The sequence below is a fragment of the Anomaloglossus baeobatrachus genome, chromosome 12 (genome assembly GCF_048569485.1).
Source record: "Anomaloglossus baeobatrachus isolate aAnoBae1 chromosome 12, aAnoBae1.hap1, whole genome shotgun sequence".
NCBI lineage: Eukaryota > Metazoa > Chordata > Amphibia > Anura > Aromobatidae > Anomaloglossus > Anomaloglossus baeobatrachus.
In genome coordinates, this window is record NC_134364.1 from 97,462,774 (window position 1) to 97,489,022 (window position 26,249).

Below are 26,249 nucleotides of genomic sequence, written 5' to 3' on the forward strand. Positions count from 1 at the left end.
TCCCTTCTCACCAGATGGTGCTTGAAAGGTTGAGGTACCTATTGCTGGTACAGAGGCTGGAGCCCCACATGCTGTTTTTCCTTCCACATCCCCCTGGAGGGCTCTGTGGAAGTGGGATCCTTCCGGCCACAAAGCCCTGAGGCCGGGCTCCATCCACAGACCCAGAACGAACCTGATGGATGTCGAGCATTGGTACAGTCAGGGACATGGCCCTGCATCTGTCAGGTACTCGGTGTCCCCGGCAGGCACAGAACGCTCCAGACTTGCTGGGCGTTATAGTGCGCCGGGGACATAAGCAATGGGGTTGTGTCACCTTAGTTATGGCTGGGTGACGGGTTATGTGTTTGGGAACTAGCGCCGACCGCTCCTGCGGCGGGGCGCAACTGCGACATGCAGGGCGCCGGGGACAGAGCGCCGACCGCGCTTTTACGGCGGCGGCGCTCCTAACTTTACTTCCCGGCTTTTGCGGCCTAGCGCCGCTTCGTTCCCGCCTCCGCCCTGTCAATCAGGGCGGAGGAGAGACGCTGTGCAATGGCCAGCGCCGGGGGCTGGAGCTTGATTTACATGCTCCAGCCCCCTCACGAGGCACAGTGAGAGCACGCTTTCCCGCTCTTCGTTTAGGAACGCCCAGAGCCGCCCCTCTTCCTCACAGGACGCCGGTAGCCATTATTCATGCGGTCCGGCTGGGGACAGGCAGGCAGGCTCTGGGAGACTCAGACAGGGCGTCTGGCGGCCACACACCCGCTCTGAGGCGGGCGGTAAGCAGGCTGAAAGCCCCTCTTGTGCCACAGTGATTCTATTTGTGTACTTTCTTCTGGTGCCATATAGATATTGTATATATATTTGCACTGTAGGGCGCTTCTTGGCTATAGACCCCATATTGCGCTGAGGAGACAGCAACATGTCCTCCACAAAACGCAAGGGTCCCAAGGCGCGGGCTGTGTACACTGTCTGTACTGTTTGTGGGACTGATCTACCGGCAGGCTCCACTGACCACCATTGTGTGCAATGTTCCGTGCCTGTAACGCTTCGTCAGCCGGAGGTGGCAGTAGTAACCCAGGCAGAGACGCCTGTAAGTCCTGCCCCAGTAACAGGGACAGATTTTGCAGTTTTGGCTGGTCAGATGGCTGTCACTATGACAAAAATCCTTGAGGCCTTGCAAACCAGGCCAATTACTCAGGCTCCGGACACGGCTGTGTCCTTGCCCCCTGGTCCCCCTCAATTGGAGCGAGTCTGTACTTCAAGGGGCTCTCATGTATCACAGGCTGATGGCTCTGACTCAGATGACGGCCCCAGCCAGCCCAAGCAAGCTCGCTTAGACAGACCCTCCACATCATCACATTGTTCAGGGTCTCACAGGGATGAGTCTCTCTATGATGAGACTGAAGAAAGTGGTCAGGTTTCGGACCATGAGACCACTCTCAATTTGGATACCCCTGATGGTGACGCTATGGTCAATGACCTTATTTCGGCCATCAATAGTGCGTTGGATATTTCTCCCCCAGCTCCCTCAGCAGAGGAAGCTGCTGCACAGCAGGAGAAATTCCATTTCTTGTATCCCAAGCGTAAATTGAGTGCCTTTTTAGACCACTCTGACTTCAGAGAATCTATCCAGAAACACCACGCTCAGCCATACAAGCGTTTTTCCAGACGCGCTAGGGATACACGTTATCCGTTTTCCCCTGACGTGATCAAACGCTGGACCCAGTGTCCAAAAGTGGATCCCCCTATTGCCAAGCTTGCGGCAAAATCTATAGTCGCGGTAGAGGATGGCGCTTCACTTAAAGACGCCAACGACAGACAGATGGACCTTTGGTTGAAGTCTATCTATGAAACTATCGGCGCGTCGTTTGCCCCTGCATTCGCGGCCGTGTGGGCACTCCAAGCTATTTCAGCTGGGTTGGCACAGGTAGAGGCTGTCATGCAGCCAGCAGTGCCAAAGGTGTCGACCCTAACCTCACAAATGTCTGCGTTTGCGACCTACGCTATCAACGCGGTTCTGGAATCTACGAGCCGTACGTCGTTGGCGTCCGCCAACTCCGTAGTGTTGCGCAGAGCATTGTGGTTAAAGGACTGGAAAGCAGACGCTAGTTCCAAAAAATGTTTAACCAACTTGCCATTATCTGGAGATAGACTGTTTGGCGAGCAGCTCGCTGAAATCATCAAACAGTCCAAGGGTAAAGACTCGTCCTTACCCCAGCCCAGATCAAACAAACCTCAGCAGAAAAAGTGGCAGCCGAGGTCTCGGCCCTTTCGAGGCTCAGGCAAGGCCCAATTTTCCTCATTCAAAGGGACGCAGAAAGAACAAAGGAGCTCTGATTCATGGCGGGCTCACTCACGACCCAAGAAAGCAAACGGAGGAACCGTTTCCAAAGCGGCTTCCTCATGACTTTCAGCCGCCTCCCTCCGCATCCTCGGTCGGTGGCAGGCTTTCCCGTTTTTGCGGCATTTGGCTGTCACTGGTCAAAGACCGGTGGGTGACAGACATTTTGTCGCGCGGGTACAGAATCGAGTTCAGTTCCCGTCCTCCACCTCGGTTCTTCAGAACCTCCCCACATCCCGACCGAGCGGATGCCCTTCTGCAGGCGGTGAGCTCACTAAGAGCAGAAGGAGTGGTAATCCCTGTCCCCCCTCAGGAACGAGGGCGAGGGTTTTACTCCAATCTCTTTGTGGTTCCAAAAAAGGACGGCTCCTTCCGTCCTGTTCTGGACCTAAAAAGGCTCAACAAGCATGTGAACGCCAGGAGGTTCCGGATGGAATCCCTCCGGTCTGTCATTGCGTCAATGTCTCAAGGAGATTTTCTGGCATCAATAGACATCAAGGATGCGTATCTCCACGTACCAATTGCTACAGAGCACCAACGTTTTCTACGTTTGGTAATAGGAGACGAACATCTTCAGTTCGTAGCTCTGCCATTCGGTCTGGCGACAGCCCCACGGGTTTTCACCAAAGTCATGGCGGCAGTGGTAGCAGTCTTGCACTCCCAGGGACACTCCGTGATCCCTTATCTGGACGATCTACTTGTCAAGGCGCCCTCTCAGGAGGCATGCCAACTCAGCCTGAATGTTACGCTGGAGACTCTCCAGTCTTTCGGGTGGATCATCAACTTTGCAAAGTCAAATCTGTCACCAACTCAGTCTCTAACGTTTCTTGGCATGGAGTTCCATACTCTATCAGCGATAGTGAAGCTTCCGCTGACCAAGCAGAGGTCACTACAGATAGGGGTGCGGTCGCTTCTTCAGGGCCAGTCGCACTCCTTGAGGCGCCTCATGCACTTCCTAGGGAAGATGGTGGCAGCCATGGAAGCAGTTCCCTTTGCGCAGTTTCATCTGCGTCCTCTTCAATGGGACATTCTTCGCCAATGGGACGGGAAGTCGACATCCCTGGACAGAGAAGTCTCCCTTTCTCAGGCGGCCAAGGACTCTCTGCAATGGTGGCTTCTGCCCAACTCATTGTCACAGGGAAGATCCTTCCTACCTCCATCCTGGGCAGTGGTCACGACAGACGCGAGTCTGTCAGGGTGGGGAGCAGTCTTTCTCCACCACAGGGCTCAGGGGACGTGGACTCAGCAAGAGTCCACCCTGCAGATCAATGTTCTGGAGATCAGAGCAGTGTATCTGGCACTTCTAGCCTTCCAGCAGTGGCTGGAAGGAAGGCAGATCCGAATCCAGTCGGACAACTCCACAGCGGTGGCATACATCAACCACCAAGGAGGGACGCGCAGTCGGCAAGCCTTCCAGGAAGTCAGGCGGATTCTGACGTGGGTGGAGGACACAGCATCCACCATATCCGCGGTACACATCCCGGGCGTAGAAAACTGGGAAGCAGACTTCCTCAGTCGCCAAGGGATAGACGCAGGGGAATGGTCCCTTCACCCGGACGTGTTTCAGGAAATCTGTCGCCGGTGGGGGGTGCCGGACGTCGACCTCATGGCGTCTCGGCACAACCACAAGGTCCCGGCATTCATGGCGCGGTCGCGCGATCAAAGGGCTCTGGCGGCAGACGCCTTGGTCCAAGATTGGTCGCAGTTTCGACTCCCATATGTATTCCCGCCTCTGGCACTCTTGCCCAGAGTGTTGCGCAAGATCAGATCCGATTGCACCCGCGTCATACTCGTCGCCCCAGACTGGCCGAGGAGATCGTGGTACCCGGATCTGTGGCATCTCACGGTCGGCCGACCGTGGTCACTTCCAGACCGGCCAGACTTACTGTCCCAAGGGCCGTTTTTCCATCAGAATTCTGCTGCCCTGAACCTGACTGTGTGGCCATTGAATCCTGGATCCTAGCGTGTGCAGGATTGTCTCAAGGAGTTGTTGCTACCATGAGGCAGGCTAGGAAGCCCACGTCTGCCAAGATCTACCACAGGACGTGGAAGATTTTCTTATCATGGTGCTCTGCTCAGGGAGTGTCTCCCTGGCCATTTGCATTGCCTACTCTTCTTTCCTTCCTACAATCGGGGTTAGAAAAAGGCTTGTCGCTTGGCTCACTTAAAGGGCAAGTCTCGGCACTATCAGTGTTTTTTCAGAAGCGTCTGGCACGTCTGTCTAAGGTGCGCACGTTTCTACAGGGGGTTTGTCATATTGTACCCCCGTACAGGCGGCCGTTAGATCCATGGGATCTGAATAGGGTACTAGTTGCTCTACAGAAGCCGCCTTTCGAGCCTTTGAAAGAGGTTTCCTTTTCTCGCCTGTCACAGAAAGTGGTGTTTCTAGTGGCGATCACGTCTCTTCGGAGAGTGTCTGAGCTGGCAGCACTGTCATCCAAGGCTCCTTTCCTGGTGGTCCACCAGGACAAGGTGGTTTTGCGCCCCACTCCAGAATTTCTTCCTAAAGTAGTATCTGATTTCCATCTAAATCAGGACATTTGCTTACCTTCTTTCTGTCCTCATCCGGTTCACCGGTATGAAAAGGATTTGCATTTGTTAGATCTGGTCAGAGCAATCAGAATCTACATCTCCCGCACGGCGCCCTTGCGCCGCTCCGAGGCACTTTTTGTCCTTGTCGCTGGTCCGCGCAAGGGATTGCAGGCTTCTAAAGCCACCCTGGCTCGATGGATCAAAGAACCAATTCTGGAAGCCTACCGTTCGGCTGGACTTCCGGTTCCATCAGGGCTGAAGGCCCATTCAACCAGAGCCGTGGGTGCGTCCTGGGCATTACGCCACCAGGCTACGGCTCAACAGGTGTGCCAGGCAGCTACCTGGTCCAGTCTGCACACTTTCACCAAACATTATCAGGTGCATACCTATGCTTCGGCGGATGCCAGCCTAGGTAGAAGAGTCCTGCAGGCGGCGGTGGCTTCCCAGTAGGGGGGCGCTGTCTTGCAGCTCTGACAAGAGGTATTTCTTTACCCACCCAGGGACAGCTTTTGAACGTCCCAATTGTCTGGGTCTCCCAATAGAGCGCTGAAGAAGAAGGGAATTTTGTTACTTACCGTAAATTCCTTTTCTTCTAGCTCTTATTGGGAGACCCAGCACCCGCCCTGTTGTCCTTCGGGATTTTTGGTTTTGTTTGCGGGTACACATGTTGTTCATGTTGAACGGTTTGTCAGTTCTCCGATGTTATTCGGAGTTAATTTGTTTAAACCAGTTATTGGCTTTCCTCCTTCTTGCTTTGGCACTAAAACTGGAGAACCCGTGATTCCACGGGGGGTGTATAGCCAGAAGGGGAGGGGCCTTACACTTTTTAGTGTAATACTTTGTGTGGCCTCCGGAGGCAGTAGCTATACACCCAATTGTCTGGGTCTCCCAATAAGAGCTAGAAGAAAAGGAATTTACGGTAAGTAACAAAATTCCCTTCTTTTCCGTCAATCTTGCCATATGAGGGCTTGTTTTTTGCGGGACAAGTTGTACTTTTAAATGAAACCATAAGTTTTACCATATGGTGTACTGGAAAACAGCAAAAAAAATTCCAAATGCAGAAAAATTGCAAAAAAAATGTGATGGCACAATAGTTTTTGGGATGTTTTATTCACGGTGTTCACTATATGGTAACACTGATGTGTGGGTATGATGCCTGAGGTCGGTGCGAGTTTGTAGACACCAAACATGCATAGGTTTACTTGTATCTAAGGGGTTAAAAAAATTCACAAGTTTGTCCAATAAAAGTGGCGCACGTTTTGCGCCTTTTTTCGAAACACGTAGCGTTCATATTTTTTCGGGATCTATGGCTCAGTGACTGCTTATTTTTTGCGTCTCGAGCTGACGTTTCTAATGGTACCATTTTTGCGCAGATGCTACGTTTTGATCGCCTGTTATTGGATTTTGCGTAAAACTTGCGGCGACCAAAAAACGTAAGTTTGTCGTTTGGAATTTTTTTGCCACTGCGCCGTTTACCAATCAGATTAATTGATTTTATATTTCTTTGTCGCTCCATTGGGAGACCCAGACAATTGGGTGTATAGGCTATGCCTCCGGAGGCTGCACAAAGTATTACACTAAAAGTGTAAAGCCCCTCCCCTTCTGACTATACACCCCCCGTGCTCCCACGGGCTCCTCAGTTTTTTGCTTTGTGCGAAGGAGGCGGAGTTTCATACCCTCTCAGCGATAGTGAAGCTTCCGCTGAACAAGCAGCGTTCACTACAGACGGGGGTGCAATCTCTCCTTCAAGGTCAGTCACACCCCTTGAGGCGCCTCATGCACTTCCTGGGGAAGATGGTGGCAGCAATGGAGGCAGTCCCTTTCGCGCAGTTTCACCTGCGTCCTCTTCAATGGGACATCCTACGCAAATGGGACAGGAAGCCGACGTCCCTCGACAGGAACGTCTCCCTCTCTCAGGCAACCAAAGCTTCCCTTCGGTGGTGGCTTCATCCCACTTCATTATCGAAGGGGAAATCCTTACTACCCCCATCCTGGGCGGTGGTCACGACGGACGCGAGTCTAGCAGGGTGGGGAGCAGTTTTTCTCCACCACAGGGCTCAGGGTACGTGGACTCGGCAAGAGTCCTCACTTCAGATCAATGTTCTGGAGATCAGGGCAGTGTATCTGGCCCTAAAAGCGTTCCAGCAGTGGCTGGAAGGCAAGCAGATCCGAATTCAGTCGGACAACTCCACAGCGGTGGCTTACATCAACCACCAAGGAGGAACACGCAGTCGGCAAGCCTTCTAGGAAGTCCGGCGGAGTTTGATGTGGGTGGAAGCCACGGCCTCCACCATCTCCGCAGTTCACATCCCGGGCGTGGAAAACTGGGAAGCAGATTTTCTCAGTCGCCAGGGCATGGACGCAGGGGAATGGTCCCTTCACCCGGACGTGTTTCAGGAGATCTGTTGCCGCTGGGGGGTGCCGGACGTCGACCTAATGGCGTCCCGGCACAACAACAAGGTCACGGCATTCATGGCATGTTCTCACGATCACAGAGCTCTGGCGGCAGACGCCTTAGTTCAGGATTGATCGCAGTTTCAACTCCCTTATGTGTTTCCTCCGCTGGCACTGTTGCCCAGAGTGTTACGCAAGATCAGGGCCGACTGCCGCCGCGCCATCCTCGTCGCTCCAGACTGGCCGAGGAGGTCGTGGTACCCGGATCTGTGGCATCTCACGGTCGGCCAACCGTGGGCACTACCAGACCGACCAGACTTGCTGTCTCAAGGGCCGTTTTTCCATCCGAATTCTGCGGCCCTCAACCTGACTGTGTGGCCATTGAGTCCTGGATCTTAGCGTCTTCAGGATTATCTCAAGAGGTCATTGCCACTATGAGACAGGCTAGGAAACCAACGTCCGCCAAGATCTACCACAGGACGTGGAAAATATTCCTGTCGTGGTGCTCTGATCGGGGTTTTTCTCCCTGGCCATTTGCCTTGCCCACTTTTCTGTCCTTTCTTCAGTCCGGATTGGAAAAGGGTTTGTCGCTTGGCTCCCTTAAGGGACAAGTCTCTGCGCTCTCTGTGTTTTCTTCGGCGCTCTATTGGGAGACCCAGACGATTGGGTGTATAGCACTGCCTCCGGAGGCCACACAAAGCAATTACACTAAAAAGTGTAAGGCCCCTCCCCTTCTGGCTATACACCCCCAGTGGGATCACTGGCTCACCAGTTTTCTGCTTTGTGCGAAGGAGGTCAGACATCCACGCATAGCTCCACTGTTTGTAGTCAGCAGTAGCTGCTGGCTATATCGGATGGAAGAAAAGAGGGCCCATATGGGGCCCCCAGCATGCTCCCTTCTCACCCGCGGTGGTGCTTGTAAGGTTGAGGTACCTATTGCTGGTACAGAGGCTGGAGCCCACATGCTGTTTTCCTTCCACATCCCCTGGAGGGCTCTGAGGAAGTGGGATCTTGCCGGCCCCCAAGCCCTGGGGCCGGGCTCCATCCACAGACCCAGAGAACCTGCTGGATTTGGAGCGGGAGTGCCGTTCAGGGACAAGGCCCTGCAACTTTCAGGTACTCTGTGTCCCCGGCAGGCACGGACACTCTCAAGGCTTGCTGAGCGTTATAGTGCGCCGGGGACAGTAGCGCTGTGCGCTGGGGTTAGGTCACTGCAGCTTTGCTGAGTGACGTTACATGTTGGGAACTACTGCGCCGACCGCTACTGGAGCGGCGGCGCAGCTGCGACTTGTGGTGCGCCGGGGACTTTGCGCCGACCGCGCTTTTACGGCGGCGGCGCTTCTAACTTTAGCCCCCGGCTTCTGCGGCCTAGCGCCGCTTCGTTCCCGCCCCCACCCTGTCAATCAGGGTAGGGGAGAGACGCTGCTCAATAGGCAGCGCCGAGGGCTGGAGCTTTATTTACATGCTCCAGCCCTCTCACTAGGCACAGTGGGAAGCAGGCTTCCCGCTCTTCGTCTGTATACGCCCAGGGCCCGCCCCCCCTCTCCACAAGGACGCCGGCAGCCATTACACATGCGGTCTGGCTGGGGAAAGGCAGCAGGCTCTGGGAGACCCAGACTAAAGGGATTTCGGCGACCACACACCCGCTCCTAAGCGGGCGGTAAGCTGCACTTTAGTGCTGGCCCCACTTGTGCCTCAGTGTTATATTAGTGTACTTTTTTCTTGGTACCATATATATATATATTTGCACTGTAAGGTCGCTTCTTGGCTGGACACCCTGTACTGCTCTGAGGAGGCAGCAACATGTCATCCGCAAAACGCAAGGGTGCCAAGGCACAGGCTGTGTACACTGTTTGTACTGCATGTGGGGCTGATCTACCGGCAGGCTCCAACGACTCTCATTGTGTGCAATGTTCAGTCCCAGTGGCACTTCGTCAGCCAGAGCCTATTGTGGTGGTAGCCCAGGCAGAGACGCCTGTGAACCCTGCCCCGGTGACGGGGACAGACTTTGCAGTTTTTGCTGATAAAATGTCTGTGACTATGGCAAAAATCCTGGAGACCTTGCAGTCCAGGCCAGTTGCTCAGACCATGGACACTGCTGTGTCTATGCTCTCCGGTCCCCCTCAGTTGGAACTAATCCGTACTTCAGGGGGGTCTCAAGCATCACAGGCTGAAGTCTCTGACTCAGATGACAGTCCCAGGCAGCCTAAGCGAGCTCGCTGGGAAAGACCCTCCACGTCTTCACACTGTTCAGGGTCTCAGCGACAAGAGTCTCTCTGTGATGAGACTGAGGACGGTGACCAGGATTCTAATCCTGAGGCCCCTCTCAATCTGGATGCCCCTGATGGTGACGCCATGGTTAATGACCTTATATCGGCAATTAATAGACTGTTGGATATTTCTCCCCCAGCCCCTTCTGCAGAGGAGGCAGCTGCACAGCAGGAGAAGTTCCATTTCCTGTATCCCAAGCGTAAATTAAGTGCTTTTTTGGACCACTCTGACTTCAGAGAATCGATCCAGAAACACGACGCTCATCCAGACAAGCGTTTCTCTAAACGTTCTAAGGATACCCGTTATCCTTTTCCCTCTGAGGTGGCCAAACGCTGGACCCAGTGTCCAAAGGTGGATCCCCCAATTTCCAAGCTTGCGGCTAGATCCATAGTCGCAGTAGAGGATGGCGCTTCACTTAAGGATGCCAACGACAGACAGATGGACCTTTGGTTGAAATCTGTCTATGAATCTATCGGCGCGTCGTTTGCTCCAGCATTCGCGGCCGTGTGGGCACTCCAAGCTATTTCAGCTGGTTTAGCACAGGTGGATGCTTTCATACATCCAGCAGTGCCGCAAGTGGCGTCCCTAACTTCGCAAATGTCTGCGTTTGCGACCTATGCTATCAATGCTGTCCTAGAATCTACGAGCCGTACCGCTATGGCGTCCGCCAATTCTGTGGTTTTGCGCAGAGCCTTGTGGTTAAAGGACTGGAAAGCAGATGCTGGTTCCAAAAAATGCTTAACCAGCTTGCCATTATCTAGAGACAGACTGTTTGGTGAGCCATTGGCTGAAATCATAAAACAGTCCAAGGGTAAGGACTCTTCCTTACCACAGCCCAGAGCAAGTAAACCTCAACAGAAAAAGTGGCAGTCGAGGTTTCGGTCCTTTCGAGGCTCGGGCAAGGCCCAATTCTCCTCGTCCAAAAGGACTCAGAAAGAACAAGGGAGCTCAGATTCCTGGCGGGCTCACTCACGCCCCAGGAAAGCAAATGGAGGAACCGCTTCCAAAGCGGCTACCTCATGACTTTCGGCCTCCTCCCTCCGCATCCTCGGTCGGTGGCAGGCTCTCCCGCTTTTGCGACATTTGGCTGTCACAGGTCAAAGACCGGTGGGTAACAGACATTCTGTCTCGCGGGTACAGAATCGAGTTCAGTTCTCGGCCTCCACTTCGGTTCTTCAGAACCTCCCCACACCCCAACCGAGCAGATGCCCTGCTGCAGGCGGTGGACTCTCTAAGAGCAGAAGGAGTCGTGATCCCTGTCCCCCCTCACGAACGGGGGCGAGGATTTTACTCCAATCTCTTTGTGGTTCCAAAAAAGGACGGCTCCTTCCGTCCTGTTCTGGACCTAAAACTGCTCAACAAGCATGTGAACGCCAGGCGGTTCCGGATGGAATCCCTCCGCTCAGTCATTGCCTCAATGTCTCAAGGAGATTTCCTAGCATCAATAGACATCAAAGATGCTTATCTCCACGTGCCGATTGCTACAGAGCACCAATGCTTTCTACGCTTCGTGATAGGAGACGACCATCTTCAGTTCGTAGCTCTGCCATTTGGTCTGGCGACAGCCCCTCGGGTGTTCACCAAGATCATGGCGGCAGTGGTAGCAGTCTTGCACTCTCACGGACACTCTGTGATCCCTTACTTGGACGATCTACTGGTCAAGGCACCCTCTCAAGAGGCATGCCAACTCAGCCTGAATGTTGCACTGGAGACTCTCCAGGCGTTCGGGTGGATCATCAACTTCCCAAAGTCAAATCTGTCACCGACCCAATCACTAACGTATCTTGGCATGGAGTTTCATACTCTCTCAGCGATAGTGAAGCTTCCGCTGGACAAGCAGCGGTCTCTACAGACTGGGGTGCAGGCTCTCCTTCAAAGTCAGCCGCACTCCTTAAGACGCCTCATGCACTTCCTCGGGAAGATGGTGGCGGCAATAGAGGCGGTTCCGTTTGCGCAGTTTCATCTGCGTCCACTTCAATGGGACATTCTCCGCCAATGGGACGGGAAGTCAACATCCCTGGACAGGAAAGTCTCCCTTTCCCAGACGGCCAAAGACTCTCTGCAGTGGTGGCTTCTTCCCACCTCATTATCACAGGGAAGATCCTTCCTACCACCGTCTTGGGCGGTGGTCACGACAGATGCGAGTCTGTCAGGGTGGGGAGCAGTTTTTCTCCACCACAGGGCTCAGGGTACGTGGTCTCAGCAGGAGTCCACCCTTCAGATCAATGTTCTGGAAATCAGAGCAGTGTATCTTGCCCTACTAGCCTTCCAGCAGTGGCTGGAAGGAAGGCAGATCCGAATTCAGTCGGACAACTCCACAGCGGTGGCATACATCAACCACCAAGGGGGGACACGCAGTCGGCAAGCCTTCCAGGAAGTCCGGCGGATTCTGATGTGGGTGGAAGCCACAGCCTCCACCATATCCGCGGTTCACATCCCCGGCGTAGAAAACTGGGAAGCAGACTTCCTCAGTCGCCAGGGCATGGACGCAGGGGAATGGTCCCTTCACCCAGACGTGTTTCAGGAAATCTGTCGCCGCTGGGGGGTGCCGGACGTCGACCTAATGGCGTCACGGCACAACAACAAGGTCCCAACCTTCATGGCACGGTCTCGCGATCAAAGAGCGCTGGCGGCAGACGCCCTAGTGCAAGATTGGTCGCAGTTCCGGCTCCCTTATGTGTTTCCACCTCTGGCACTCTTGCCCAGAGTGCTACGCAAGATCAGATCCGATTGCAGCCGCGTCATACTTGTCGCCCCAGACTGGCCGAGGAGGGCGTGGTATCCGGATCTGTGGCAGCTCACGGTCGGCCAACCGTGGGCACTCCCAGACCGACCAGACTTACTGTCCCAAGGGCCGTTTTTCCATCGGAATTCTGCGGCCCTGAACCTGACTGTGTGGCCATTGAGTCCTGGATCCTAACGTCTTCAGGATTGTCCCAAGGTGTCGTTGCCACCATGAGACAGGCTAGGAAGCCCACGTCCGCTAAGATCTACCACAGAACGTGGAGGATATTTTTATCCTGGTGCTCTGCTCAGGGAGTGTCTCCCTGGCCATTTGCATTGCCTACCTTTCTTTCTTTCCTGCAATCTGGGTTAGAAAAAGGTTTGTCGCTCGGCTCCCTTAAAGGTCAGGTCTCGGCGCTATCCGTCTTTTTTCAGAGGCGTTTGGCACGCCTTCCTAAGGTGCGCACGTTCCTACAGGGGGTTTGCCATATCGTACCCCCGTACAAGCGGCCGTTAGATCCATGGGATCTGAACAGGGTACTAGTTGCCCTCCAGAAGCCGCCCTTCGAGCCTCTGAAGGAGGTTTCACTTTCTAGACTATCACAGAAAGTGGCTTTTCTGGTAGCGATCACATCTCTTCGGAGAGTGTCTGAGCTGGCAGCACTATCATCCAAGGCTCCCTTCCTGGTCTTCCACCAGGACAAGGTTGTGCTGCGTCCTATTCAGGAGTTTCTCCCGAAGGTGGTATCCTCTTTTCATCTTAATCAGGATATCTCTTTGCCTTCGTTTTGTCCTCATGCAGTTCATCGGTATGAGAAGGATTTACATTTGTTAGATCTGGTGAGAGCACTCAGAATCTACATTTCCCGCACGGCGCCCTTGCGCCGTTCGGATGCACTCTTTGTCCTTGTCGCTGGTAAGCGCAAAGGGTCGCAGGCTTCTAAAGCCACCCTGGCTCGATGGATCAAAGAACCAATTCTTGAAGCCTACCGTTCTGCTGGGCTTCCGGTTCCATCAGGGCTGAAGGCCCATTCTACCAGAGCCGTGGGTGCATCCTGGGCATTACGACACCAGGCTACGGCTCAACAGGTGTGCCAGGCAGCTACCTGGTCGAGTCTGCACACTTTCACCAAACATTATCAGGTGCATACCTATGCTTCGGCAGACGCCAGCCTAGGTAGAAGAGTCCTGCAGGCGGCAGTTGCCTCCCCGTAGGGGAGGGCTGTCTTGCAGCTCTAACATGAGGTATTTCTTTACCCACCCAGGGACAGCTTTTGGACGTCCCAATCGTCTGGGTCTCCCAATAGAGCGCCGAAGAAGAAGGGAATTTTGTTACTTACCGTAAATTCCTTTTCTTCTAGCTCTTATTGGGAGACCCAGCACCCGCCCTGTTGTCCTTCGGGATTGTTGGTTTGTTTGCGGGTACACATGTTGTTCATGTTGAACGGTTTTCAGTTCTCCGATGTTACTCGGAGAGAATTTGTTTAAACCAGTTATTGGCTTTCCTCCTTCTTGCTTTTGCACTAAAACTGGTGAGCCAGTGATCCCACTGGGGGTGTATAGCCAGAAGGGGAGGGGCCTTACACTTTTTAGTGTAATTGCTTTGTGTGGCCTCCGGAGGCAGTGCTATACACCCAATCGTCTGGGTCTCCCAATAAGAGCTAGAAGAAAAGGAATTTACGGTAAGTAACAAAATTCCCTTCTTTTCAGAAGCGCCTAGCCAGACTTCCACAGGTACGCACGTTCCTGCAGGGGGTTTGTCACATCGTCCCTCCTTACAAGCGGCCGTTAGAACCCTGGGATCTGAACAGGGTGCTGATGGTTCTTCAGAAACCACCGTTCGAGCCAATGAGGGATATTTCTCTCGCACGCCTTTCGCAGAAAGTGGTTTTCCTAGTAGCAGTCACTTCACTTCGGAGAGTGTCTGAGCTAGCAGCTCTGTCATGCAAAGCCCCCTTCCTGGTGTTTCACCAGGACAAGGTGGTTCTGCGTCCGCTTCCGGAATTTCTCCCTAAGGTGGTATCCCCCTTTCATCTCAATCAGGATATCTCCTTACCCTCTTTTTGTCCTCATCCAGTTCACCAATGTGAAAAGGATTTGCACTTGTTAGATCTGGTGAGAGCACTCAGACTCTACATTTCTCGTACGGCGCCCCTGCGCCGCTCGGATGCACTCTTTGTCCTTGTCGCTGGCCAGCGTAAAGGGTCACAGGCTTCCAAATCAACCCTGGCTCGGTGGATCAAGGAACCAATTCTCGAAGCTTATCGTTCCTCGGGGCTTCCGGTTCCCTCAGGGCTGAAGGCCCATTCTACCAGGGCCGTGGGAGCGTCCTGGGCCTTGCGGCACCAGGCTACGGCTCAGCAGGTGTGTCAGGCGGCTGCCTGGTCGAGCCTGCACACTTTCACGAAACACTATCAGGTGCATACCTATGCTTCGGCAGATGCCAGCCTAGGTAGGCGAGTCCTTCAGGCGGCGGTTGCCCACCTGTAGGACGGAGCCGTTACGGCTCTACTATGAGGTATTATTTACCCACCCAGGGACTGCTTTTGGACGTCCCAATTGTCTGGGTCTCCCAATGGAGCGACAAAGAAGAAGGGAATTTTGTTTACTTACCGTAAATTCCTTTTCTTCTAGCTCCAATTGGGAGACCCAGCACCCGCCCCTGTTTTTTTGTGTACACATGTTGTTCATGTTGAATGGTTTCAGTTCTCCGATATTCCTTCGGATTGAATTTACTTTAAACCAGTTTATAATTTTTTTCCTCCTTCTTGCTTTTGCACCAAAACTGAGGAGCCCGTGGGAGCACGGGGGGTGTATAGGCAGAAGGGGAGGGGCTTTACACTTTTAGTGTAATACTTTGTGCGGCCTCCGGAGGCATAGCCTATACACCCAATTGTCTGGGTCTCCCAATTGGAGCTAGAAGAAAAGGAATTTACGGAAAGTAAACAAAATTCCCTTCTTTGATCGGGCATTTCTGAACGTGACGATACCAAATATGTGTATATTTATTTATTTTTTAACCCTTTAATTTTCAATGGGGGGAAAGGGGGGTGATTTGAACTTTTAGGTTTTTTGTTTTTTGTTTGTTTTTTTTTTATTTATTTTTTAAAACTTTTTTTTTTATTATTATTTTACTAGTCCCCCTAGGGGGCTATAGCGATCAGCAATCCAATCGCTATTATCTATCTGCTGATCACAGCTATACAGCTGTAAACAGCGGATACAGTCACTTTCTTTTTCCCTCTGCTCTCGGCCGAGGGAAAACGAAAGTGAAACATCATAGCTGCAGGCGTCATCACATGACCCTGTGCTACAATGGCAACCACCGATAGTCACGTGATCACGCACGTGACTTCCGGTGGGGGTGGCAGTAAGTAAAAAACATGGTCGCGCGTTTAGATCTTGCTGCCAGACTTTGGCAGCAAGATTTAAGGGGTTAATGGCCGCGGGTGGAAGCGATTCCACCTGCGGCTAGCAGGCACACATGTCAGCTGTTGAAAACAGCTGATGTGTGCCGACCGCTGCCTGCCCGCGGGAGGGGTCGGGGCTTAACGGGACACGCTCCATGACGGATATATCCGTCCATGGTCGTGAAGGGGTTAAAGGTGACCTGTCACAAATATATTTTAAGCTAGTAAAAATGTCTCTTTCTTCAGCGCTCTATTGGGAGACCCAGACGATTGGGGTATAGCTACTGCCCTCTGGAGGCCACACAAAGCACTACATCAAAAGTGCAAGGCCCCTCCCCCTCTGGCTATACCCCCCCGTGGTATCACGGGTTCTCCAGTTTTAGCTTTGTGTGCGAAGGAGGTCAGACATTCCATGCATAGCTCCACAGATTTTAGTCAGCAGTAGCTGCTGACTATTTCGGATGGAAGAAAAGAGGACACATATAGTGTCCCCAGCATGCTCCCTTCTCACCCCTGGATGGTGTTGTAAGGTTGAGGTACCTATTGCTGGTACAGGGCTGGAGCCTGACATGCTGTTTTCCTTCCACATCCCCTGGTAGGGCTCTGTGGAAGTGGGATCCTGCCGGCCTCTCAGCTCTGACGCCGGGCTCCATCCACAGACCCATTAGAACCTGATGGAGACGGAGCAGGAGTACGATCAGGGACAGGCCCTGCATCATACAGGTACTCTGTGTCCCCAGCAGGCACAGACACACTCCGGGCTGGCTGGGTGTTGTAGTGCGCCGGGGACAGCAACGTTGGAGTTAGTGTCCCTACAGATTACTGGGGGATTTTTTGTGTATGGGAACGCAGCGCCGACCCCCTCTGGACCGGGCGGCGCTGCTGTGACTTGTGGTGCGCCGGGGATCCGCCGTCCGCGCTTTTACGGCGGCGGCGGTTATAAATTGAGTCCCCGGCTTTTTGGGCCTAGGACGCCGGCAGCTCCGATTCGTTCCCGCCCCCACCCTGTCATTCAGGGTAGGGGAGAGACGCTGTTCGCTAGCAGCGACGAGGGCTGGAGCCTGATTTACATGCTCCAGCCCTCACACTAGGCACAGAGGGAAGCAGGCTTCCCGCTCTTAGCCAGGAACGCCCAGGGCCCGCCCCCCTTCTCTCTCAGACGCCGGCAGCCATTACATGCAGTCTGGCTGGAGGAAGGACGCAAGGCTCTGGGAGACCTGGACTAGGGGCTATCTGGCGACCACACACCCGCTTTTTAAGCGGGCGGTAAGCGATTTGTCTGTGCTGGTCCCTCTAGTGCCTCACGGTGTATCGGTGTACTGTACAGATATATAAATATTGTATTTCTTGCACTGTGAGGTCGCTTCTGGCTGCATCTCCCAGATCACTCTGGGGAAGCAGCAACATGCCATCCTCAAAACGCAAGGCTGCCAAGGCCAGGGCTGTGTGTGCTGCGTGTGCTGCATGTGGGGCTAATCTACCAGCAGGCTCCCATTGTGTGCAATGCTCCGACCCGGTGCTGCTTCGCCAGCCGGAGTCAGGAGGGGTAGTGACCCAGGCTGAGACGCTTGTAAGTTCTGCCCCGGTGACAGGGACAGACTTTGCAGTTTTTGCGGATAATATGTCTGTGTCTATGGCAAAAATCCTTGAAACCTTGCAATCTATGCATGGGGCTCAGTCTTTGGACACGGCGAGGCCTCTGTCCTCAGGTCCCCCTCACTTGGATTTAATCCAGCCCACAGGGGGGTCCCCGGCTTCACAGGCCGAGGATTATGACTCAGATGATAGCCCCAGCCACCCTAAGCGAGCTCGCTGGGAAAGACCCTCGACGTCATCACACTGCTCAGGGTCTCAGCGCAATCAGTCTCCCTGTGATGTGTCTGATGAGAGTGATCAGGAATCCATTCCTGGAATCCCTCTCAACCTGGATACCCCTGATGGGGATGCCATGGTAAACGACCTTATCTCAGCCATCAATAGGCTGTTGGATATTTCTCCCCCAGCCCCTTCAGCAGAAGAGGCGGCTGCGGAGCAGGAGAAGTTTCGTTTCCTTTATCCCAAGCGTAAATTGAGTGCTTTGTTGGATCACGCTGACTTCAGAGAATCAATCCAGAAGCACGACGCTCACCCAGAAAGGCGTTTCTCTAAACGATCTAAAGATACGCGTTTCCCTTTCCCCCCTGAGGTGGTCAAGCGCTGGACACAGTGTCCAAAGGTAGACCCCCCGATTTCCAAACTCGCAGCTAGGTCTATAGTTGCAGTGGAGGATGGCGCTTCACTTAAAGATGCCAATGACAGACAGATGGACCTTTGGTTAAAATCTGTCTATGAAGCTATCGGCGCGTCGTTTGCTCCGGCATTCGCAGCCGTATGGGCACTCCAGGCTATTTCAGCTGGCTTAGCAAAAGTGGATGCTATCATACATCCAGCAGTGCCGCAAGTGGCGCACCTTACCACGCAGATGTCGGCGTTTGCGTCTTACGCTATCAATGCGGTCCTAGAATCTACCAGCCGCACCTCAATGGCGTCTGCCAATTCGGTAGTTTTGCGCAGAGCCTTGTGGTTAAAGGACTGGAAAGCAGATGCTGGTTCCAAAAAATGTTTAACCAGTTTGCCTTTATCTAGAGATAGACTGTTTGGCGAGCCATTGGCTGATATCATTAAGCAGTCCAAGGGTAAAGACTCCTCTTTACCACAACCCAGAACAACCAAACCTCAGCAGAAAAAGTGGCAGCAGAGGTTTCAGTCCTTTCGAGGTTCGGGCAAGACACCATTTACCTCGTCCAAAGGGACTCAGAGGACGCAAAGAAACTCAGATTCGTGGCGGGCTCACACGCGCCCCAAGAAAGCAAATGGAGGTACCGCTTCCAAAGCGGCTACCTCATGACTTCCAGCCCCCTCCCTCCGCATCGCCGGTCGGGGGCAGGCTCTCCCGCTTTTCCGGCATTTGGATGTCACAGGTCAAAGACCGGTGGGTGACGGACATTTTGTCTCGCGGGTACAGAATCGAGTTCAATTCTCGTCCTCCAGCTCGGTTCTTCAGAACCTCACCACATCCAGACCGAGCAGATGCTCTGCTGCAGGCGGTGGACTCCCTAAGAGCGGAAGGAGTGGTGATCCCAGTCCCTCCTCAGGAACAAGGGCAAGGGTTTTACTCCAATCTCTTTGTGGTTCCAAAAAAGGACGGCTCGTTCCGTCCTGTTCTGGACCTAAAACGGCTCAACAAACATGTGCACGCCAGGAAGTTCCGGATGGAAACCCTGCGTTCTGTCATTGCCTCAATGTCCAGAGGAGACTTCCTTGCCTCAATAGACATCAAAGATGCTTATCTCCACGTGCCAATTGCTACAGAACATCAACGTTTTCTACGTTTTGTGATAGGAGACGACCATTTTCAGTTCGTAGCTCTGCCATTTGGTCTGGCGACAGCCCCACGGGTCTTCACCAAGGTCATGGCGGCGGTGGTAGCAGTCTTGCACTCTCAGGGACACTCGGTGATCCCTTACCTAGACGATTTACTGGTCAAAGCTCCCTCTCAAGAGGCATGTCAGCACAGCCTGAATGCTACGCTGGAGACCCTACAGTCTTTCGGATGGATCATCAACTTTCCAAAGTCGATCCTATCACCGACTCAATCACTAACGTATCTTGGCATGGAGTTTCATACTCTAGCAGCGATAGTGAAGCTTCCGCTGGACAAGCAGCGGTCACTACAGACAGGGGTGCAATCTCTTCTGCAGGGCCAGTTGCATCCCTTGCGGCGCCTCATGCATTTCCTAGGGAAGATGGTGGCAGCCATGGAAGCAGTTCCCTTTGCGCAGTTTCATCTGCGCCCACTTCAATGGGACATTCTCCGCCAATGGGACGGGAAGTCAACGTCCCTGGACAGGAAAGTCTCGCTTTCCCAGACGGCCAAGGACTCCCTACAATGGTGGCTCCTTCCCACCTCATTGTCTCAGGGAAGATCCTTCCTGCCCCCATCCTGGGCAGTAGTCACGACAGATGCGAGTCTGTCAGGGTGGGGAGCAGTATTTCTCCACCACAGGGCTCAGGGGACGTGGACTCCGCAGGAGTCCACCCTTCAGATCAATGTTCTGGAGATCAGAGCAGTGTATCTTGCTCTACTGGCCTTCCAACAGTGGCTGGAAGGAAAGCAGATCCGAATCCAATCGGACAACTCCACAGCGGTGGCATACATCAACCACCAAGGAGGGACGCGCAGTCGGCAAGCCTTCCAAGAAGTCCGGCGCATTCTAATGTGGGTGGAGGACAGAGCATCCACCATATCCGCGGTTCACATCCCAGGCGTGGAAAACTGGGAAGCAGACTTCCTCAGTCGCCAGGGCATGGACGCAGGGGAATGGTCCCTTCACCCGGACGTGTTTCAGGAAATCTGTCGCCGCTGGGGAGTGCCGGACGTCGACCTAATGGCATCCCGGCACAACAACAAGGTCTCGGCATTCATGGCGAGGTCGCGCGATCAAAGAGCTCTGGCGGCAGACGCCTTGGTTCAAGATTGGTCGCAGTTTCAGCTCCCATACGTGTTTCCGCCTCTGGCGCTCTTGCTCAGAGTGCTACGCAAGATCAGATCCGAGTGCAGCCGCGTCATACTCGTCGCTCCAGACTGGCCGAGGAGGTCGTGGTATCCGGATCTGTGGCATCTCACGATCGGTCGACCGTGGTCACTGCCAGACCGACCAGACTTACTGTCCCAAGGGCCGTTTTTCCATCAGAATTCTGCGGCCCTGAACCTGACTGTGTGGCCATTGAGTCCTGGATCCTAGCATCTGCTGGATTATCTCAGGGAGTCGTTGCCACAATGAGACAAGCTAGAAAGTCGAATTCGGCTAAGATCTACCACAGAACGTGGAAGATTTTCTTGTCCTGGTGCTCTGCTCAGGGAGTGTCTCCCTGGCCATTTGCATTGCCCAAGTTTCTTTCCTTCCTGCAATCGGGGTTAGAAAAGGGCTTGTCGCTCAGCTCCCTTAAAGGGCAAGTTTCGGCACTATCCGTGTTTTTTCAGAAGCGTCTAGCACGTCTTCCTAAGGTGCGCACGTTCCTGCAGGGGGTCTGTCATATTGTGCCCCCGTACAAGCGGCCGTTAGATCCATGGGATCTGAACAGGGTACTAGTTGCTCTCCAGAAGCCGCCCTTCGAGCCTCTGAAGGAAGTTTCCTTTTCTCGGCTGTCACAGAAAGTGGCGTTTCTTGTTGCGATCACATCGCTTCGGCGAGTGTCTGAGCTGGCAGCTCTGTCATCCAAGGCTCCCTTCCTGGTGTTCCACCAGGACAAGGTAGTGCTGCGCCCTATTCCGGAGTTTCTCCCTAAGGTCGTATCCTCTTTTCATCTTAATCAGGATATATCCTTGCCTTCTTTTTGTCCTCATCCGGTTCACCGGTATGAAAAGGACTTACGTTTGCTAGATCTGGTGAGAGCACTCAGAATCTACATTTCCCGAACGGCGCCCATGCGCCGTGCCGATGCACTTTTTGTCCTTGTCGCTGGTCCGCGCAAGGGGTTGCAGGCTTCTAAAGCCACCCTGGCTCGATGGATCAAAGAACCAATTCTAGAGGCCTACCGTTCTGCGGGGCTTCCGGTTCCTTCAGGGCTAAAAGCCCACTCAACCAGAGCCGTGGGTGCGTCCTGGGCATTTCGTCACCAGGCTTCGGCTCAACAGGTGTGCCAGGCAGCTACCTGGTCCAGTCTGCACACTTTCACCAAGCATTATCAGGTGCATACCTATGCTTCGGCGGATGCCAGCTTAGGTAGAAGAGTCCTGCAGGCGGCAGTGACACCCCTGTAGGGGAGGGCTGTTTTGCAGCTCTAACATGAGGTATTTCTTTACCCACCCAGGGACAGCTTTTGGACGTCCCAATCGTCTGGGTCTCCCAATAGAGCGCTGAAGAAGAAGGGAATTTTGTTACTTACCGTAAATTCCTTTTCTTCTAGCTCTTATTGGGAGACCCAGCACCCGCCCTGTTGTCCTTCGGGATGTTTTTTTGTTGTTTGCGGGTACACATGTTGTTCATGTTGAACGGTTTTTTCAGTTCTCCGATGTTATTCGGAGTTAATTTGTTTAAACCAGTTATTGGCTTCCTCCTTCTTGCTTTGGCACTAAAACTGGAGAACCCGTGATACCACGGGGGGGTATAGCCAGAGGGGGAGGGGCCTTGCACTTTTGATGTAGTGCTTTGTGTGGCCTCCAGAGGGCAGTAGCTATACCCCAATCGTCTGGGTCTCCCAATAAGAGCTAGAAGAAAAGGAATTTACGGTAAGTAACAAAATTCCCTTCGTCCTCCTGAATCCGGCAATGTTTTCTGTTTCCTCCTGCGCCTCTCTATTCCTGAGATATGGCCCCCGTCTTCCCTGTATGTAAATCTCCCCATTCTATGTTGGGTGGGCGTGGTCCTCAACTCTTCTCTGGAAACCTCTTCCTGAAGACCACGCCCACTTTGCTTGCTCTACTAGATTTGCTTACAATTAACAGGACTCCATATCTCAAAAATGGAGCTACACAGGAACAAAAGGAAAACCTTGCCAGATTCAGGAGAACAGCGACTTTTACATAAGGTAAAAAAATTACATATATTTATCAAGTGTCAAGACTCCTTTAAGCTTGTCATTAGTTCCTTATCCCTTTTCAGGAAATATACTTGGTGTCGGGAAACTAATTGAAATATTTTAACCCTCTATAATCCTTCTCTGTTACCTCTTCACTCCAGGATCTTCTCCAGCTGCAGTATGAGGGCGTGGCGGTGATGAAGATGTTTGATAAAGCCAAGATTAATGTAAATCTGCTCATCTTCCTGCTAAACAAGAAGTTCTTCCGTAAGACCTGAGCAATCTCTGGCAAGTCTTCACTCCTCCACTGAGCACTACACCTCCATACGCTGCTGTGATGTTCGATAACCGCCCTCTACTGGTCAAAAGGGAAACTGCAGCCTATGTAACCACAGTACCTCCGTACATGAATCATGTTCGCTTGCTAGTTAATATCAATGCTGCAGATTTATTAATCTAACCTCAATGCTGCTTTGTTTCTGTGGAAACATTATAAAACTGATTTTGTTATTGGCCTCCACGCCTTTCTTAGGCTTAGAACTTTGCACAACTGCCTTGTGCCAATGCGGGAAAGAACAAATCATGTCATCACTATACACCAAGCCGATTTCTTTCAATGATTTGTGCAATATTGTGCTTTTACTAGACAATGCACTGATCTTGAGTCGTAGAGGCCTAGATTGATGAAGGAAGAGACCTCCATGATGACGGAGAGTCACCTAGGACCACCCTCTGGTCTTGCCTTATAACTGTTTTCTGCACTTATTCTTATTTATCACACTCGCTCTTTTCTTTTACCGGTTTATAGACCCCCTTTACTTTCTCCAAAGATTGCAATGCCAAGAGAGAATGGTTGAGTTTGGGGTAACTTAGAACACTAGAATCACTGAGCGGTATTTAAAGGGGACTTGTTACCAGGTAAAAAGTAGCCGTCTTTTGCCCTTCATTTATTGCCACTGCTCTCCTGAGTAATTTTTTTTTTTCCTTAAATCTGCCATATTGTTCCAGAGATACTAATTGTTATAGTGTTTACCAGGATCCTCGGGGGCAGGTTTTTGAGCTGTTCTGCATTGTCACCCTGTGAGCCACACCCCCTTCATACAGACCAGAACACTCAGAACTGAATCAAAAGGGTGTTACCTCTGGAAATGTATGGCGGATTTAAAAAAAAACGAATTATACAGGAATCAGTGGGAATAAAATAAGTGCAAGAACTGGCCTATCCTCAATGGAGCCTATGCTAAGGAAATGATTCCCAGCATCCCTGCAGAAACAAGCTCCTTTGTTGTGTACCAGGCACACTGCTATACTTTGGGATTGGCTGTGCTTTGACATTGAGGTGCAGTACCGAGCACAGCCACTTCTAAAGGATGGCACTGTGCAGGAAATGCAGCACATGGGTCCAAAATTAGCTGAACAGTGAGGTTCTGAGTGTTGAACCGCCACCAATACCTCATCATGAGGACGGAGCACTACCAAAGTGTGTGGGCACATGGAAGGCGTTTCAATAAGTCCAGTCCGAAATTGAATGCTGATGGATTTCCTAATATACAGTATCTTTTTACTCGCACTTTTTCTTACAGCTCCTGCCTGCGACCACTAGGGGGCGCTTATTGTATACAGTTTTTTACTATTGAATTCAATATATGAACAGTATACGGGAAGGGCCCCCTAGTGGTGGCTACAGTCAGGAAAAATCTTATTTTCAGAGTGTGAGAGGGCTGGGATTTAATGTTCTGCATCTTGTCCTCAGCTGTGAAGACCTAAAACTATCTGTATATTTTATAGATTGGACTAAAATTGAGCCTATGCTAGCTGCTGAAGCACTAAAACTCCCAGCATTTCCTCATGTATAGTGTTAGGTTAGACACTCGAGAGCTGAACTTCTGCCCTCAACAGAATATGTAATGGTTACAACCGACCCTAACCATGTTTCTCCATCATGTCTGCAGAAATTTCCATTGTAAATGTCTAGTTGTAGCTCTGTGTATATGTCTGTTTTCTGTCCCTCACCCCCAATATATTTATACCCCCATACTATTCACCCTCATGTAATGCCACCCTTTTCCAGTGTCCGGACCCTGTAGTCACAGACCGGCTGCCACTTCTCTGTATTTGGGGGAATGGCATCCTTTTTATATCACAGATTCACCAGGATTGTCTTGAATTTTGTTATTCATTTTAATAAAGCTTAATTATTCTATAAATGCTGATGTGTGCGTCATGGTAAACTTCACAGAAATGTATTACTGCACAGACATTACATTACTGATTGTGACGGGAGTGTACAACAGAGCAAAGGATGGACGAGGCCGAGGGACGATCCAACAGGTTTATTCACAAGAACACTGAAACAGCACACGATAAGTCCACGTAAAACAGATTCGGGGGCCCTTCCCGACAATCCTCGGACCGGATAACAAAGCAATCGTCCTTACAGTAGTCCAAAGAGTTCCACACAATCCCACGGGCCGCCACACAGGCCTAGCTCCGTCCGTGTCCACAGCCACCCAGGCTGGGAGCTCCTTCTTCCAAGTTTCAGCTCACTCTGAAGTTACAAAAAGGGAAATGCATTGTCTGTGCTCCTTGACCAGCCCACCATGTTCAGGGGGTAGGGGTCACACATCCTATCATCAATGGTTTGGTCCATCACAGGGCTCCTATATGTCTGCCAGCCACAGTAGATGAAGGGATCCCCTGCTGTGCAGAACAATGACTATTCCTTCACTGGCCAATGCAATTACAGACTAGATACACAACTCTGGATAGAAGACTACAGGCTATTTACATAATCACATTAGATGCCAAGACTGCAATTGTATGAGAGAGACACATTGAGACCAGTAGCTCCCCCAAGGAAATACATGAATTACAACTAATACAACCAGGGAAAAGTTACATGACATATTATACAAAATAAATGACAGGGAAATATACATATCATGACATAGTATCACAGCATATACAGTGAGAGGGTAAATTACATTTCTCTATCGTTTCATTGGGGGACACAGGACCATGGGTTATGCTGCTGTCACTAGGAGGCTGACACTAAGTAAACATAAAAAAGTTAGCTCCTCCCTAGCAGCATACACCCCGAGCCGGAGGCGGGCTCAGATCAGTTTTTAGCTTAGTGTCGTAGGAGGCTGATGTGGGCCGTCTCGGCCCCCCTCAGCCATGTATGTTTTTGCGCTTTTTTATTTTATTTCGGCGCCGCTCATCGCTCTCATACCTGTCGTCTTCTTCTCTGCAGGTATTCGCTTCACTCATTCTCCGCAGCCCCGTGGGTACCGCTCCCCAGGGTCGCAGGGGCTTGAGACTTCGGGGCCCTCTCCCCCGCCCGTCCCCGTGGTACCACTCCCGGGGGTGCGCGTGTGGGCAGGTTGTTTTGTGGGCACCCCTGATTCGCCCTGAGGTATCACCCCAAAGGGGGTACAGGGGAATACAGCAGGGATGGAACCTCAGCAGCGTTTGTGATAGATGGGGCCCTGTCATGCTGCCTTCTCCTGATAGGGGGCTGTCTACCTCCATCATGATGCCTACTACCCTGCCTTCAGCACGCTCTCCCCCGGAGCCTTCCTGGACGAGCAGCGCTGTTCACAGGCAGGGCCAGGGAGCTCTGCCTGCACCGCATCCATCGCTGAGCCGACGCCGCCGATTGCAGGTAGGATCCGACTTCCCTGCTCTTTCCCCCGGCCCCCTCCATAAATTTAGTCCCCGGCTTCGGCCTAGTCGCTCCTGCGTCCTAGCCACGCCCCCGCTGCATGCTATTGGCCGCCGGTCGTCTCCCTCTGTACCTCCCACTGCTCTGCCTCCTGGCAGATGGTGGGGGCTGTGAATCCTCCAGACTTTTCGCGCCGGAATCCTGCTCCTCCCCCAGCCTCCTCCAGCGTCCCCTCTCCATTTTAGCCTGCCTCTGGTCCCCTGAGGCTGCAGCACGCCGGCGTTCTGAGTTTTCTGGCCAGCTCATTCCTGGACTCCACTTCTGGACTGGTGGGCAGCACGCAGGACCTGGGTAAGCTCTGCTCCTAAGG

At 52.5% G+C, this 26,249-nt stretch overlaps 1 protein-coding gene across 1 annotated transcript in view; it reads left to right on the top strand.

Moving 5' to 3' along the window:
• The window catches only part of IQGAP3 (IQ motif containing GTPase activating protein 3), an 83,317-nt gene extending 58,916 nt beyond the window's left edge, over window positions 1-24,401 (top strand). The window contains exon 38 of the mRNA XM_075330277.1: window positions 22,377-24,401. Coding sequence (XP_075186392.1) covers window positions 22,377-22,493 — 117 coding nt within the window. The 3' untranslated portion in view covers window positions 22,494-24,401. The remainder of the gene's footprint in view (window positions 1-22,376) is intronic.
• Window positions 24,402-26,249: the final 1,848 nt, after the last annotated feature.